This window comes from Equus caballus, chromosome 5 (genome assembly GCF_041296265.1).
Source record: "Equus caballus isolate H_3958 breed thoroughbred chromosome 5, TB-T2T, whole genome shotgun sequence".
Lineage (NCBI taxonomy): Eukaryota > Metazoa > Chordata > Mammalia > Perissodactyla > Equidae > Equus > Equus caballus.
The window spans coordinates 25744669-25762211 of NC_091688.1; the positions used below are offsets into that span (position 1 = coordinate 25744669).

The following is a 17543-nucleotide window of genomic DNA, read 5'->3' on the forward strand; positions in this document are numbered from 1 at the left end:
ATTTTGTCTGCATGGTGCACCGAATATGGGGGTTAGATGATTTATATGGCTCCCATGAATTCTAAGACTTGACATATGTGAGGCTCGTAACGAGACTTTTAAATAGCTGTGGTAGGATAACATTTACTAACACGTGGGAATATGTCACAATCTTCTTCATTGCTTGCTACTTCCCCCATTCTCTGAGGAGAAGAGGACAAGGAGCAGGCAGGGAAAAGCACAGAGGACGGATTCTCAAGCACTAGAGAGCACCTCGTCTGCACGGTGCACTGAATATGGTGGTTAGATGATTTATATGGCAAATGACATTCGCTGAGGAGGAAAGACAGTAGCCCGAGGTCCTCTCTCTGGAACTTGACATGTGGAGATGGGAATGAGTAGAAGACAGAGGGGTTGGGGAGCCCAAGACGGAGAATAAGAGCATTTTATTGGCTTTAGAAGACTAGGGAGAGGGTCCTGGAGTTTAGGGCACCAGAGCATAGGAGAGGACAGGAGATTATAACAGGAGTAACTGTGGACCAACTATTTGGACTCGATTAAAAATTAAAAAAAAAATTGTGTACAAAGATCAAAATCCCTTTTGGGGCTATGCATTCAGTGGGATACCACAACCACTTTAACTGGGGTTTGGCGAGGTTAACAATGTGCTGAAGACAACACAGCAAGTGGGGCTGGCCCAGTGGTGTGGTGGTTAAGTTCATGTACTCTGCTTCAGTGGCCTGGGGTTCACTGGTTCACATCCCGGGTGCTTGTCAAGCCATACTGTGGCAGGCATCCCACATATGAAGTGGAGGAAGGTGGGCACAGATTTTAGCTCAGGGCCAATCTTCCTCAGCAAAAAGAGGAGGATTGGCAGCAAATAGTAGCTCAGGGCTAATCTTCCTCAAAAAAAGAAAAAAAAGATAACAGCAAGTGTTGGACCCAAGTTTGCTTGACATCAGAACCTGAGCTCTTAACACTATGTTCTGAGAACAATACAATTAATAAGGTTGTCATACTCATCTCTCTATATGAGAAAAAGACACACACACACACACACACACACAGAAAACTAAAAATAGAGACTATACCTTATTTTCAAATGCCCATGAAACATCAAAAAAATTGACTGTATTGATCATAAAGCAAACTCCAGCACATTAAAAAAAAGTTGATCTGTTACAGTAGAATTCTCTAACCATAGTACAATAAAGTTATAAATAAATAACAAAAGTGGGAAGGAAACACTTAGACCTCTTGGAAAAAACATCCTCCTAGTTTACTCTTGAAATACAGAGGAAACCAAATCTACAATTAAGAACGCCTTGAAAACAATGCTAATGAGAATATTATGAACAAAATCTATGAGGTATGGCCAAGGCATGACCCAAGGAAAATTCATAGTCTTAAATATTTTCATTACTTAAATAAGGAAAATTAAAAATAAATTAGCTATTTATTTATTTTCAAATAAATTTCTAAAACATGGTCAGAAAAATCAAGGAAAGAGAGAGCAAAAAGAAAGTAAAAAGAAACAACAATATAATAAGTTAGAATTCAGAGCAGAATTGATAGATAAATTCAATTATCTATTGAATAACCAGAAGCTGGTTCTTGTGTCCATATGTGGGGAAAGATAGAAATATCAATAGAAAACAAAATCAGTAAAATAAGCTGCCAGCTAGCCAAATCAATTTAAAACAGAGAAAGCACATCTGTAAACATTTATGAACGGTACGTGGAAGTAACCATCACACAGTGGACAGGAAAATAATTTTACAGTCATTTGTGTAACTATGCTAACATTTTGAAAATCTGAATAAAGTGGATTTAAGAAAACTTCGATTTACCAAATTAGACTCAAGTAGAGATACACAGTCTAATCATCAGCCTGCCTCTATCTGAGGGTCCCATTCCTTTAGTATAGGCTAGTACAGAGGATTTAGATTAGCCCCTCTTGAGCTGGTCACGTGGCATTTACTGGCCAGCACTCTGTGGTTCTCACCATTTCCAGGCCCGCTGGGACCTTGGCTCACTTTGTTGATGGTCACCTCGTGGAACATCAGGACATGGTCTCCTTGACAGATTCTGGGTCCTCTATGGGCTCCCGTGAGAAGTAAACACAGGATAAGCATCACTTTACTTTATAGCCCTGTTGCTTTACTCTTCACAAAATCACACAACTGTGTATGGGATTATCAGATGTTATTGTAGGGTTGGGTTAACTGAAGGGAATTCCAATTACAAAAGGAAAATATTTAAACTGTATGCTACTATCACTTAATATTCCATACTTCAAGAGAGAGCACTAAGAAGTTAAACCCTTTATGGGGATCCCCACATGGGTGCTACTAGTTCTAATCGTGTTCCCCCTCCCACCCTATTGGATGACTCCCCTATTCATCTTTTGGGAAATGGCAACATTGTCCATAAGAGTTGTTCTTGCCTTTGGGGTTGGCCCCATGGTATAGTGGTTAAGTTTGGCGTGCTCTGCTTCTGTGGCCCGGGGTTCGCGGGTTCAGATCCTGGGCACGGACCTACACTGCTCACCAGCCATTCTGTAGTGGTGACCTACATATAAGGTGGAGGAGGATTGGCACAGATGTTAGCGCTGGGCTAATCTTCCCCAGAAAAAAACGAAAAAGAGTCGTTCTTCTCTTAGAATCCCCCACTACACTCCCTCCAACATTTTCTCAGCACTGCATTCCTTGAGTCTAAGTTACTCATTTTAGAACAACGCCACAGACACTGTCAACAGGATAGTCCGTGGTGGCCTTGTCACCCCAAGTTTTGCAGAAAGTGGCAGGAGCGGGTGGTGAGGGGAACATGGAACTCCAAGTCCTGCAGAGTGGCTCAGGGGGGCACACTGAAGTCTGCTCTTGTGCAAGTTCTCCCCAACCAGTGACTTGCAGACTCTTCTTTTTAGTCTTCCGAGTGTCTCCCTGGCAACTGTTTGATAAGATGTCCACACAAACATCCCAAGGACAAATATTCCTTCTTAGAGGTGACACAGTCTAAAGTCATCAGGAAGAAGATAACTATTTCCCTAACTCCTACATTTGCAAGGTTGCCTCGCTACAGTGGAGTTACGACTGTACATTTGGGGCAGGACAGAGTTCTGAGACCTTTTCTTCTCTTTGGTCGCTTTGTGTCATCATTGTTGATAGAGGGCTTTTTACTGTAATGAAACCTCAAAGTTACGCTGTAAGAGATGATCAGTATTAGCAAGAGATTTGTCTGTTGTGTAGATGCTAAGAATCTGAAAGGCCTAACCCTAAGGCACAGCTAACAGTGGATCCATTCTTGAGGGTCCCAGCATTGAGAAAGACAAATTACTTTTCATCTTAGTCTCCTGAGAAGGATGGTCTTACCAGTTTTGACCTTGAAGGGTCTTGACAGCATGAAACTTCAGGCCTGAGGAGGGGCGGGGGAGGGGTGTGTGTGTGTGTGTGTGTGTGTGTGTGTGTGTGTATGTGTTATAGAACTGACAGACGGGAAAGAGTAAGGTAGACCAGAAAAAGGAGGGCTTCCCAGGCACCTGTCTCCATTTGGACCAAAAGGAAAAATCCTCAGAGCGACTTGGTTCTTCTCCTTTCATCTTCATTTCAGATTGTGTCCCCTTGGGCCTGCCAGAATATGAAATAAGACTTACTTCTCAGTCAGATATCATACTGACGTGTCCCCTAGGTATGCAATACCGCTGTCTAAACTTTAAAAATTCCTGGTTTTTAAGGATCAATTAAAGCACCATCCTCCTCACTCCAGTGTGTGTGTGAGTTGTCCAATAAGAGAACTCTGAGAACTCTCAGTTATCACTAAAAACTACGTTATTTATTTAAAAAAGCATACTTCTGTAAATTACCCAGCTACCAAAAATCGTTTCACAAAAAATTAAAAATATGAAGCTTCCATTACACTAAAATATGCTTTCACTTACTTGATTTCTTTATTGTTTTTCCCTGACAGCCTAGACAGTCAGAACCATTACCTTTGTCTTAAGCCCGGAATTCTGATAGCCCCAAGGATAGCGACTGTACTTGCTGACGCTCTAATCCCGCAACGCTTGCTCTCTAGAAAAATTAGCTTATTTAGTAGTGTTATCCTCTTTCTGAAACTGCCAATTTTCCTTCTTGGTTAAACTGTCGTTTTTGCTACAGCCTCTGTTAAACTATCCTAATTATTTAACAGGTGGCCTCACATTGCAAACTGAAATATCCTCCAGAGCCTTTTCAATACATTTTACACATTTCTACGCTTACCCTTCCGCTCTGTTCTATGCTCAGCGCAATCTGTGATCCGTAACAGAGGATATTTAACTCGATGCAGTAAAATTGAACCCGAACTGATCTCACCAACGTGCTGACACATTAGCTCACTGTCAGCCTGCTCTGCAGAGATCTTCAGGGGCTTGCTTTGAAGATTCAGAATGAAGGCAGATTGGTGGAGAAATGGGTCAGAAAGCATTCAGATTTTCTTTTGTTCATTTTTATAAAAATTATAATATGATACCACTAAAAGAATTTTTAAAATAAAAACACATATCTTAATCCTATCACCAAACACAAATTAGTTTCACATTGTTCGCATTCCCTTCTAGTTTTTGTCCATACACACGTATCTTTTTCTCTGTCACATATTTTAAGTGTAGAGAATCTACAATTATGTGTTTGTTTTTCCACTTGGGACTATATTATACATATTTTTCATATTTTTATCTCTTTACCTTTTAGTGTTGTCATGATACTTCATAATGTTAATGTACCACAATCTGTTTAATAATTTCCTTATTATTGAACAGTAGCCATGTCTACCTAGCATTCCTCAGGATAATTATTAACACCGGTAAATACAATTTAATAGACAAATTAATAAGAAAAATGAATATGGTTTACAATAATTTCCTGTAATTGCAGTGATTAATTCAGAGCTGCGAGAACTTTCAATTTTGTAACAAGATTACTTTATATATCACACGTGACACTGCTTTCCAGGGCTGTTGCTCACTCTGAAGCCTACAGCCTGAGTTGGAAGCCTGCCTTCATTATTTACTACCTGTTTGAGTGTAGTAAATTATTGAACCTCTTTATATCTCAGTTTCCTCCTCCATAAAAAGGCTATAACGATAATCCCTACACTCCAGGATTACTTTAGGATTACAAGACTTGACACTCACAAAGCACTCAATAAATGTTATCTGTCGCTATTGTTTTAGCAACGCCTGCAGTTTGGAGCATCTGCCCTTGGGACTTATTAATGGTTGATGACACAGATCTTCATTCAGACCTACAGTTGTAGGAATATGAATGAGTAGCTGCAGTGAATTTTCGTCTGATATAATTTCATAACGACATCCATAGCATAAAAAGCATATAAAATCATCACTTCGAAAGATTAATAAACGTGGAACCTCTTCATCTGTAAGCATGGGCCCTCCAAGACCAGTTCAACTGACCCCCTCTTATCAACAGAGTAATTAAAAGTGGTTTTTCAGGAACTGAGACCCCTTGTCCAGTTCAGGCTGGTTGAGGCCACCAACCCCACAACTGGGCCTGCCCAAATTCTCGATAAGTGACCTTTTTGACATCAAGGAGCTAAAAACTCTACCCTCAGATCATGGTAACGCCACCATTTTGTGAACAGACGCCCTATGAAGAAGCAATCTGTACACTTGCACAGATCATAAATTGCCTCACCTCTAAGCATCTATTTCCACTCTTCACGCCACCTTGCCCCCTACCCTATAAATATCCCTGAGTCCCCATTTTCGGGGAGGCAGACCTGAGATTGATGCTCCCACCTCCTCTCTTGGCTGCCTTTCTCTGCTGCAATCTCGTTATCTTGGTGGTTGGCTTTCTGGGCAATGGGGAAAAACGATCCTGCTTTGGTAACACATCCATGGAATGATGGCAAAAGTTAATATATGTAAGCTTTCAAACTCACTCAACTCAAGTCAACTGACCAAGTTCTTTTAAGAATATGTGTTACACTACCCTACATGAAGCAAAAATATTTAAGGGGCTTCACAGTGTCCACCCAAATAAGTGTCTTGTAGGCCATTTAACTTCTATTTTATATCAGATCAAACCAAACATATTCTGGAATAAATAATGGGAATCATAACAGCTTCTCCCTCCTGGGGCTGTTTTGAGGATTAAATGAATTAATATTCACACAGTAGAAGAGTGCCTCAGCATAGTAAGTACTATGGAAGTGTTTACTAATAAAATGAAGTAAAAAAATCATCCAAATGTGTTGATACCTTTTTAGTTTTTGCATGATGTGATCAATAATTTTATTCATATGGAGATTATACGGAGGAGTTAATTTTACTTACATGGAGATTTTTGTCATTTCTAATTTTTAGCTTTTACAGGCAGTGCTGCAAATGAGCAATTTCATGAATGCAGTGATGTGTTTTTCTTCTTTTAAAATATTTCCTTTAGGCTAAAATCCCAGGAGTGGATATGCTGGAGCAGTTTCGTGAAGAAGCAGTTTAGTTCTGATGAGACAGTTTTGCAGGAAGCGGGCAGGAAGGAATAGAGCTGGGGTTTAGGGCATAGCTGAAGATGGCGAGGTCAGGAGAGTTGCTGAGGGGTGGGGGGCTCTCCCGACAGCTTGAGGGCCCGGTGTTGCTGGGTGTTAGCAGAGGGGCAAAAATAGGGTGGTGTGGTGGAAAGAGGAATGGTTTGGAATCCTGCAAAATGAATTTTAAATCCCTCTACACCTCTCTTTTGAAATGCAAAACTGTTTTGTCCCCATGAGTCTCCATTTTCTCTAAAGCCTTTCTCAGTATTGGGATCTATGAGTCCTTTATTTCTCAAACATTTATCATGTGCCACATACACTCATGCATCACTTAACAACCAGGATATGTTCCGAGAAATGCGTCGTTAGGTGATTTCTTCATCGCATGAACATCATAGAGCGTTTTTACACAAACCTAGATCGTATAGCCTTCTACACACCTAGGCTATATCATACTAATCTTATGGGACCAGTGTGGTATACGTCGTCCGTCGTTGACCAAAACGCCATTATGTGGCACATGACTATATAGGCAAAGATCTGTATTCAGTAGTAGGGATGCAACCATGAGTAAGATACAGTAAGTACTTTCACATAGTTACATAACACAATTTTAAAGATTTTATTTTTTCCTTTTTCTCCCCAAAGCTCCCCAGTACATAGTTGTATATTCTTCGTCGTGGGTCCTTCTAGCTGTGGCATGTGGGACGCTGCCCCAGAGCGGCTTGATGAGCAGTGCCATGTCCGGGCCCAGGATTCGAACCAACGTAACACTGGGCCGCCTCCAGCGGAGCGCACAAACTTAACCACTCAGCCACGGGGCCAGCCCCACATAACACAATTTTAAATGTAAATTTAGGCTGTAGTGAACTCAAGTGATAGACAAATACAGAAAATTATAGAGGCACGGGATAGGGGTGAGAGAGCACCCATCCCAGCCTTGAGGGGTGGGCCCTGGTGGAAGGGAATAAACTTTTCCTAAAGTAGGTAATGGTTGAGCCGAGTCTTAAAGGATGCGCAGGAGTTAAGCAGACGATGAGGGGAGGGAAGAGCCTTCTGGGCAGAAGAGATGGCATGGGCAAAGACATGGTGGGAATAGGGTGACTTCAGAGGACCAGCAGTTCTGTGTCCTTGAGGAATCAAAGACAGGACAGGTGGCGTGAGATGTGGCTGGGGAGGTAGCCAGAGTCCTTTAAAGAATTTGGGTTTTCTGGGTATCATTTTATGCCAGCCTCCACTGGAAGCCAAGAATCTTTTTTTTTTTTTTTTAAAGCTTGGCCCTGAGCTAACATCTGTTGCCAATCTTCCTGTTTTTTTTTCCTTCTCCCCAAAGCCCCCCACTACATAGTTTTATATTCTAGTTGTAGGTCCTTCTAGTTCTGCCATGTGTGACGCCGCCTCAGCATGGCTTGAGCAGTGCTAGGTCTGTGCCCAGGATCCGAACCAGTGAAACCCTGGGCCACCGAAGCAGAGCACACGAACTTAACCCTTGGCTACGGGGCCAGCCCCACAAGAATCTCTCTTATCTCTTCATGCCTTAGCTGTCTTTGAGGCTCAGAGCACCTCGCTTTTGAGGTTGACCACTAGCTGTCGCTATTGAACAAATCTACCTCCCCACAGCTGAAAGCCAATGGTTTCTTAGCTGCTAGGGCCAGGCGGCCCTACCAGATGCCTGAGTCCTGCCCCACCTCCTCTAGGTCTGTTCATCCGCCCTAAGCAGTGACTCACAAGTAGGCACACTGGTGAGGAGGTGATGGTAGCCCTGGGGTAGAATTTGGGTTCACTGGGGGAAGAAATTGTGGTGTAGTGCAGTACACCACTACAGTCAGCCACCGGGTGGCGCTGCCTCCCACGCAGGTAAAAAGGGAGGCTGGTGAAACCGAAAAGGCTTTGGTTAGGACAGCCTTGCTCTTTGGTCTTGGCATGAGGTAGCTCTTTGTCCACTCAGGATGCCACAGGACTGTTCAAGGACAGTGTGAGGGAGGTCCTGAAGCCCACCAACCCGACAGTCCTGGACAGCCGGTCATGGCACAGAGAAACAGGCCGACACTGCTAGTTCTTGAATCCTTCAGGCCTCAGCCCTCACTGGTGTGGGTCTTTTAATCTGTCCCCAGTTTCCACCCTGGTTCCAGGTCATGCAACTTGCCAATGTGCCCTCCCCTGTGGCTTCTGTTTCCTTATCCTCCTTCCCAGACACTCCCATCTCCAAAGCCTCCCTAACTCAGCGGGTGTTCACCTGGCACTTTTCTATTTTTTAAGAATCCATTTTCCCCTTTCCTTTCTTCTATGGCATTACCTTTTTTTTCTAGGTGTGTGTCTTCACCCTGTGTGTTCTGGATCTGTGCAGACTTAATTCTGCTTCTCCTGGCTTTTTTGCCTGTGGGCATTGAGGTTCTAAGTTCTCTTTTATCTTTTTGAAAATTCTCTCTTTTCTCATCTGGCTTTTCTTTTCACATTTACCCTGTCCGCATCCATGTCCCCCCTTCTCCCGCCCTTTAAAAATGAGAGAATTTAGACACGTTCCAAGTGTAACTAGCGAACTTCTAGGTCTAACACCTGGAGAACTCAGGTTAAGAATTGCTAACAGGGGGAGGATTTAGCATGAAAGGGATATCCTCACTTTCCTTGGCATTCTCCATGAACTGGTCACCCTCTGAGGTGGGAGGGAGATCCAGGGGTGCTGAGATGTTGACACTGGAGGCAGAGTTGCTGAAGACATTGTGAGACATCATGAGCACTGTATCGGGGTGGCCAATGTATTTTTCTTTTCCCTTAATATGGCAAATTAGTTTGGTTTGCGTTCCTCCCTTGAGAAATTAAAGGATGCTTGTGGGACTTGATTAGCATATGTGTCCCAGTGCTCTGGGCTGGGCACTGATGAAGAAGGATGTGGGTTCTTGGCAGATTCCCTGGACAGCAGGCAATGCCAGAAGGGGTGATGAGTTCTACCCTACATGTAGCACCCTGAGTGGGAAATGGGAGCTCACCCTGAACCAAAGCAAGATTTGGCCTGTCACTCAGATCCCAAAGGATTGGTTTGGAGGAATGCTGCCTTCTTTCTTTAACACAACTTTGAGCCAGGTCTCCAAAGGGGACATGTTGGAGGAACTACTGGGGTGTGAGGAAAAAATATTAGAATTTCTCTTTATTTTTTATCTTGTCTTTTTAAGATTTCTAATTTGCATATGTTTTATGCTAGTAAATATTGCATGCATATATTATATAAATAGTAACTATATAGCTATTAAAAATATACATGCCTAATGATTTTTTAATAATGAGTAAACTTTCGGAGACCGCTGTTCTGGAGAGTCTTTGAAGCTTGGCATGGACTCTAGGGGTGGATCTGAGATCCTGGCCCAGAGCTGTCTAGCCAAGCAGAAAGGCCCAGCCTGTGTGAATAGCCTCTGGTGAGGTGGAATTTAACTGTCCTTGGAAAGAGCTCTCCAGGAACAGCAGTTGGGATGACTGTCCCCTGTGCCAATGTGAGTCACTGCCTCCGAGGTCAACTCAGGCTCCCCGCTAATTGATATCTACGGCCTTTCATTACATTCTTTACTAAGGAAAAGGAATCATAGTTTCTCACAGGGAAATTGGAAGAAGTGGGAGGCCTAGAATGTTCTTCAGCATGGGGGAAGCTGTGACCAATTAGGATCATGCAGATGGTCAGTGGGAGTGGATCCTGTCACCATGGTTAGGAGCCTGACATCTTAGGAATTGTGCTCTTCTGTTCTGGTTGTGTATCTCCTTATTTCTGTCGTGATTTATGTTTGTGACAAACACTTCTCGTGGCCTGAAAGAATCCCAGTTTTGTTTGGGGTGGGTGTGTGCTCAGCTGAAAACTTCATTTCTCAATCTCTCTTGAAGGGAGGGGTGGTCACAGGACATGACTCTAACCCATGGGATGTGAGCTGAAGTCCTGGATGGGGCTTTCTGGTTTGCCCTTTATCAGGGGTCAGATTCAGCTACTGTGCATCTTTGCCCTTCACATTTTTCTTTCTCTTGCCTGAAACACAGCTCGATGCTGAAAGTGGAGCAGCTATCTTGTGAACCCACAGAGACAAGGAGGAGGATGAATAGTTGCAAGACGGTAGGAACCTGGCTCCCTGAAGGCCCTGGTCTGCCCCTCCCAGAATTTTTATCATGAGAGGAAAGGAGATCTCTACTTGATTCAGCTGATGTCTGTGGGTTATTCACTTACTCCTAGGGGAATGAGTGCTAGCAAACATGAATGTCATGACTGCAGAATTCGCTGACACTTTGGTCAAGGCTGTTGACTTCATGAGAGATGCTGATGCCCTCAGAGATGAACAATGTAAGCATCCCCTGGCTTTGGGAGCCCTTGCTCCCCCTCCTTCCCCACCAATCGTAGAAACAAGCTTTCCTGTCATGTTCAAGTCCTTGGAGGAGGAGCGAGGCATTGAGCTGGGCCTTTAAGAATAGTTAATTCTATCAGGAATGTGGAAAGGGAAAGTCAGGGTGGTGTGCTGGAGCTGGCTATACAGATTTGAGAGAGCTGATGGGACATCTCTCTTCTAATACACATTCAGTGATGTCAACCTGTGGTTTGAAATTGGCCATGGCGAGAGTATTTACCGGCAGGCATGGAAGCAGGCAAATTTTACAAATCAGGACTTTTTTCTTTTTCTAGAGAGCCAATTGTAAAACATTTACCAACACACCCTTGGAAAGACCAAAGGTTTAGTTTATTAACTACATAAATACTGTTTCATAGCTTCTCTTGCTTTCCCCATGCCATCCAATAAGTGACAAGTGAGCAGCATCAGGGAGCAGCTGATTTATACTGAACACAGGCTGAAGTCTTAATATGTCTTTGGGCGAGAACTAAAAGTTAAAGGTGAAGGCAAAACTAATTTTAATCTGACTTTGGCTGTAAATTTGTCAGCTAATCATGCTCGTGTCTCGGCATTCATCTCCTTTCCTCCTACTCCGCCTCCTGCCCCTGTCCGGTTGACAACCTGCAGGCCCTCTGTTCTTGCAAACCTGGCTTCTTGCCCCGTTTGTGTCATCCACAGAAGCCCTTGAATCTGGGACTGGAGCAACAGTTTATCACTTGCATTCAGACATCTCATGGTCTTCTCTGATTCAGCACCGAAGTGCCAGGCACATAGGGATACACTGAATTAAGCAGACAAAACTCCTGCCTCATGGACCTGACATTCTAGTAGGGACGGTATTTTCCAAAGGTGGATACGCCAATATATATCCTATTCCACATGCTCCTCTTACGATGTGACGTGACACTTCTCTATCAAGAGGTGGGATCTCTATTCCTTCTCCTTGAAGTGGGGTGGTCTTCATAACTGCTTAGACCAACAGCATGTGGTTGGTCATAAAACACAACACAGTCTCCATCTGGCTCTGTCTCTTGTGGTGCAGTTAGGTCTCTCCTGCTCCCTTGCACTGAGCATAGCCTGGGAAGGCTGTCCTTCTAGGAAAAGTCCAACCATAGTCACACTCTTCGACCCAGCTCCTTGTCCATGTGACTGGCAGGCTCAATGGACTCCAATCTGTTCCGCTGCTCAGCCATTTAGCTTAAGAGGCAGGAAAAGGAAATTTCCTCTACGCTTCCAAGTCCATGTCTTGTGTTCCAGCATCACTTACCATGGAAACCCTACATTTGGGACTGTTGCTTCATGCTGGATATACTCCAGCTGTTCCTCCAGAACATTCTCCATTTTTTTCCATCTGCTCTGTGCATGAGGAAGCTGACCTGTATGGTTTATATCAACCTGCTCCCTTGCCCCTCTGTTCAGCTAGTAGGAAATACCATCAAGAAATCAGAGGGAGGGAAGAGAGCGAGGCTGGGGTATTTATTCTCCCACATCCCTCCTTCACGATCCTTGGTGGGCTGGTTGCATCCCTTAACTGAATGTCAAAACTCCTGTCCTGTGGCATTCTCCAGTTCTTTCTATCTCTTGGTTCTCATAACAGTTCTCTCTTGTCCCTCTGGTGGGTCTCGGGTTGGAAACAGCTGCAACTAGCAATGAGATACTACATTATCTCTTGTGATTGCCCTATAACCCTGCCCACACTTTTGTAAATAAACCCCTTTTTATTAAAATTTACTAAAATCATTCAATTTGCCATCTGTTACCTTTTGGGGACCTGACCAATATAGCGATTTGGTGGGTTGTTAATATAGCTGATGATTTATTTCCTATTTGGTTGTAGTCAGGTGATACCCGGCGTGTGTTTGATAAATATTGTTGAATGAATGAATGACTAAATGTGTGAGTGGCAGGATTTGGACTCCAACCCCTTCTGTCTGAACTTCTAATGTACAGTGGAGCATTCACATGTAAAGTGTTGATGTTTGATCCACTCTGAGTATAATCACTGGGCATAGGTTCTGTGGCTCAAGTTTCCAGGGACTGCCATTTCCGTGGGTTCGCCCTAGTGAGTTATACCCAGGTGTTCTCCTTCCCGAAGGAGCAATATAAATTAATATAAAGAGTATCTGAAATATACAAAATGGTAAAGACATCATGTCCACTAAGTGAAGAGCAGGGTGATTTCCTCAACTCAACAAGAGACAAAAAGTTCGGACCACAAAATAAGAAATGAACATTGAAAAATTTCACTTGTGTAGGTTATGGTTTTAAAGGAACCATACTGAATGATCTGAAGTTATAGCTACCAGTTATGAATGTATAAAGTTTAGATGACCTTTATTATAATTAATATTGTATTAAGCATCATAACATTATTATATATGAGGTAAATTTGATATAACTATCTTGTAATTATACCTATGGTCACTATCAATTTTACAACTGCAGATTCATGACATTCATTATAATTACATTTCCACTGTACAAGTGTTAGAGGAACTCCTTCAAATTGTGAGATGTGACACATGACTTGCAACTCTCTGGGGACACTCATTTATCTCTCTGGCGAGATGCCTTCATGGATGGAGCTCAGATAAATATCAGGCAGAACAGTCCCAAGCTCCCTCATCATGCCCAGCCCTAAGGAAGTGCCTGGTTGTTTATAAATTTATCCATATTGTAACTTCTTAAGGAGAGAAATTCCAGGATCCTCCTCCCTGGGTTTCGCAGCAGGAGAAAGGTCCAGACTGAGCTGCCATAATATACTTCCTCTTGGCGCAGAGCTCCCCCTTTGATGATCGCCAGGGCACATTCTTCCTTTGGAGATGCATTTGTGTCAAGTATCCCAGAAACTGCCTTCATGGCTGTCTCTGTAGAATGACAAGAGAAGAGTAGAGTTATTCAAGACTAGTAGAGTCTACGTGTTGGAAGGCCTACAGACACCAATAGCTTAGCGGTTAGGGGCTATTTGCTAGTGCTTGCTCTGCAAAGCCCACAGGCCCAATCAGGAATATGTGGAGAGGACTGGTTATGTTTAGGGACTGTTGGGCAAAGAGAGGCTTCATGTTAGTACAGGCCTTGTACTCCTGGGTGATGGTTTTTTGGGGACAGCTAGAGGTGATTAGCTGAGAGATTTGAATCATGCTCTTCTCTTGGATGTTTTGGTTGGAGTAAGGGAATAATATGGGGGAACAGAATGAGGATAGAAGTCATATGATGACCCCATAGCTAATGGGAGGTGTCACTGGGCAAAAACAGAGTGCTGTATGATAATGACTTACTGACTTGTAAAAGGAAGTGATGGACAAGTGCTCCCTTGTTAACACTAACCACTTTCATTTAGAAGGAAACTGTCGTTGCCTTTTCCTTCCAAATTTTCGTGTCCTTACACAGCTTTTCTCTCTCTCCTTCTTGTTTCACTGTGTGTCTCTGTCTTTTTCTCTCTCTCTCTTGTTCTGTAACTACTACTCAATTTACTCCACTACTCTTTGAATAAAGTTTTCTTATCCTATCTGCCACATGTTTTAGATAATCTTGCATTTGGACTTACAGAAAAGTTGTAAAAATTGTGCAGCGTATTCCCTTATATCCTTCACCCTGCTTTCCCTAATCGTAACATCATACATAACCACTGGTACAATTATCAAGAACAGGTATGACAGAATTGGAACAATGCTACTAACTAAACTATAGACCTTATTTTTTCACTAATATCCTTTTATGTTCCAGGCTATTATCCAGGATTGCACTTAGTAGTAATTTCTTATTTTCCCTCCAATCTGTGACAGTTCTTCCATCTTTCCTTGGCTCTCATGGCCTTGACACTTTTGAAGAGTACTATCAATTGTTGTGTAGAATGTACCTCAGTTTGGGTTTGTCCATTGTTCTCTTATACTTGGAGTGAGGTTCTGCATTTTTGGCAAGAATACCATAAGAATGATGCTGTGTCCTCTCGGTGCATCCTATCAAAGGGTTCGTGATATAGGTATGTCTCATTACTGGTGATGTTATTGAGAAAAACAAACTTGTATTTGATCAGTCTCATATGTAATGGCCATTGAGTGTCCGTGAGGACATAAGCTGTTCAGAATAGGGTTAGGTGATGAATGTGGTGTCACTCAGCATACTCGGTGATCAGAATGGAAGGAAAGGTCAGAGAGCAGTCAGAGTCTCCACCAGTGAGAGAAGTGCTTCATTAAATGAGGACTAGTGCTCTCACTGGTTTTTAGTGTTTTATATATGAGTCAGAGAATTCAGCACCTTCTTTACTCAAAATAATAAGGCAGACAGTCCATCTGCAGGCTGCTTATTCCAGTCTCTTGATCTTACCTGTGTTTATGAGGCCGAGGATGCAGAGAGTGATCGACACATTGACCTTGGTCACTGAATATTCTTCCCTGATGGAGGAGAAGAACCCATCCAGAGCAAACTTGCTTCCAGAATAGGGAGCAACAAGTGGATTAGCCATTTTCCCTAAATGATAAAGAAATGGATTAACAAGGTGACCATTTTCGGCTTTTGACACAGCTGATCTTTGCTTTATCTATAACAGGATTTTTAACCCCTGTGAGGTCCTTTTACCCTTTGAGTCAGTTTCTCTCTACTCCCTATAGAGATTATCATGCTGTGTTGAACTTCTGAAAGAAAAAAATCATTAAGGTATCAAAGAAACTCCCGTTGAAGAGAGTTGGGTAGGGTGTGGGATGGGCTGCCGGAAAACCTTCATTGAAGAATTGGTTTGATTTTAGTAAGGGTGGTAAATAAGTGGGACTGCAAAATAGCCATGTAATCCCACATCTGCTATCTCTTCTACTTCTGACCCAAGAGAGCTGGGCATCCAAGGGTTTGGCAAGAGCTCTCTGCCAACACAGTGACCTATCATTGATTTACTTCCTACACAAGGGGAATGAAAACTCCTGTCTTTGCTTTTCTACCTAAAACTACCTTTCTTACTTTCATCAGCCTGGTTAATTTTCAGCCCAGTTTTTGGGAGGACATGTAGACATATGCCTGATAGGATAACCTATTCTTTATACCATTTCCAAGAAGAGGGAGTAGAAGTGGCCTGAAACCTTAGACTCTTGGCTGAGCATTGTGATAATAGCTACTTTAAAATCCTTATCTGCTAATTCCAAAATATGGGTCATTTTAGGATTGATCTCCATTGATTGCCTTTCTTCCTGAGTGTCAGTCACATTGTCTATCCTTGTATGTGCAGTAATTTTGCATTCTATTCTTGATATTGTGAATAAGACATTGTACAGTCTCTAGATTCTGTCAAATTCCTCCCAAGAGCATTGATTTTTATTTTTTTTAGGTGGGCAGTTAACTTGGCTGGAACTCTGTTTCTGTCTCTTGCAGTAGGCAATAGCTAAAATCTCTGTTTAATTATTTAACCTTAACTGGGCTTCTTGGTATCCACACTGCCGCTGAGTAGTTCAGGGAACAAATAGAGATTTGAAAAGAATCATATAGAATTTGGAGCTCCTCCACTGTGGCTCTTTCCTTTCCAGGATGTCCCTCTTCACTTTCTGGCTGCTGCAGAAACCCCACCCTCTTCCTTCTGGTTCTTCCGGGTAGAAAAGGTGGCAGGTTTCTACTGCCGATATGGCACTGATTGAGGTCTGCACTTAGGCATAAGCTATAAAATTGGGAAAGTCACCTAGTGTCATTTCATCCTTCCAACGGTCAACAATTCTCGAGTTTCTGTCTGCTTTTGCTTTTTCTCTCCAGTGCTTTCAATGGTTGTTTTCTATATTTTGTCCAAATTTTATCGTAACATTCTGCCATTATTGGAATTGGAACCTCAGTAAGTTTTTAAATATAATGAAGTTGCATGCCAGATCAGTGGAGAAGGGATGGCTTATTCAATAAAGATGCTGGGAAAGTTAGCTAACTAATTGGAAAAAATTGTTAGTTCCTTATTTTATATCCTATGCCAAAAAAAAAAAAAAATTTCTAGAAGGGAAACTATGGCCGGTGATGTTGTCTACCCAATACCAATTCCCCCTTTTTAATAATAGAATCTGATTTTGCTCAGGACAGCAACGTGTTCAGATAAAAATATTTACCCCCTCAAGATTCTTTTGCTCTTTTGGGTGGCCGTGTGATCTGCTTCTGGCCAATGAGAAATCTAACAAATGGGATCTCCAGGAAAGATATGGATTTCCTGATAAAATTGATGGATTCAGGTGACACACAGCTCTGACATTTTGCCCTTCCCCATTCCTCCTAAATGGACTTCAGGTGTGATGCCCAGAATGGCAGCAGTCATTCGTGAACTTGAGGAAAAGCTACATATGAAGGATTATCGAACAGAAATGTGGAATGAGCTTGGATCCTTGAAGATGTAATAAGTCCACCAAACCAGCCGTGAACGTTTCATTACCTGAGAAAAAGGAACTCCTATTAGGTGTGAAGTGATTGTAAGCGGAATTTTTGTTACGTGTGCAGCAGAATGCGTCTTCTGACTAATAAAAAAATAATTCAATCAGAGAAAGAGGATAATATAGGTGAATATTTATCAGATCCTTGGTTAGGAAAGATTATTCTACCAGAAAAGTTAAAAAAATATGTAAAGGCAAATAATATTTGATATATAAAGTGTAAAACTTCCATACATCAAAACAATAACTATAATAACATCACTATAAAGGGAAAGGGTAAATGATAAACTAGAAAATC

General features: G+C 42.3%; 1 protein-coding gene across 3 annotated transcripts in view; it reads right to left on the reverse strand.

Annotated features, from left to right (window-relative positions):
• Nucleotides 1-13179: 13179 nt before the first annotated feature.
• Nucleotides 13180-17543, reverse strand: part of HSD11B1 (hydroxysteroid 11-beta dehydrogenase 1) — a 44639-nt gene continuing 40275 nt past the window's right edge. For all 3 annotated transcript variants that reach the window (XM_001490175.5, XM_014739666.3, XM_070266761.1), the window contains exons 6-7: nt 15189-15332; nt 13180-13729 (exon numbers count right to left, since the gene is read on the reverse strand). In XM_001490175.5, the coding sequence (XP_001490225.2) occupies nt 13500-13729; nt 15189-15332 (374 nt within the window). In that variant the 3' untranslated portion in view covers nt 13180-13499. The remainder of the gene's footprint in view (nt 13730-15188; nt 15333-17543) is intronic.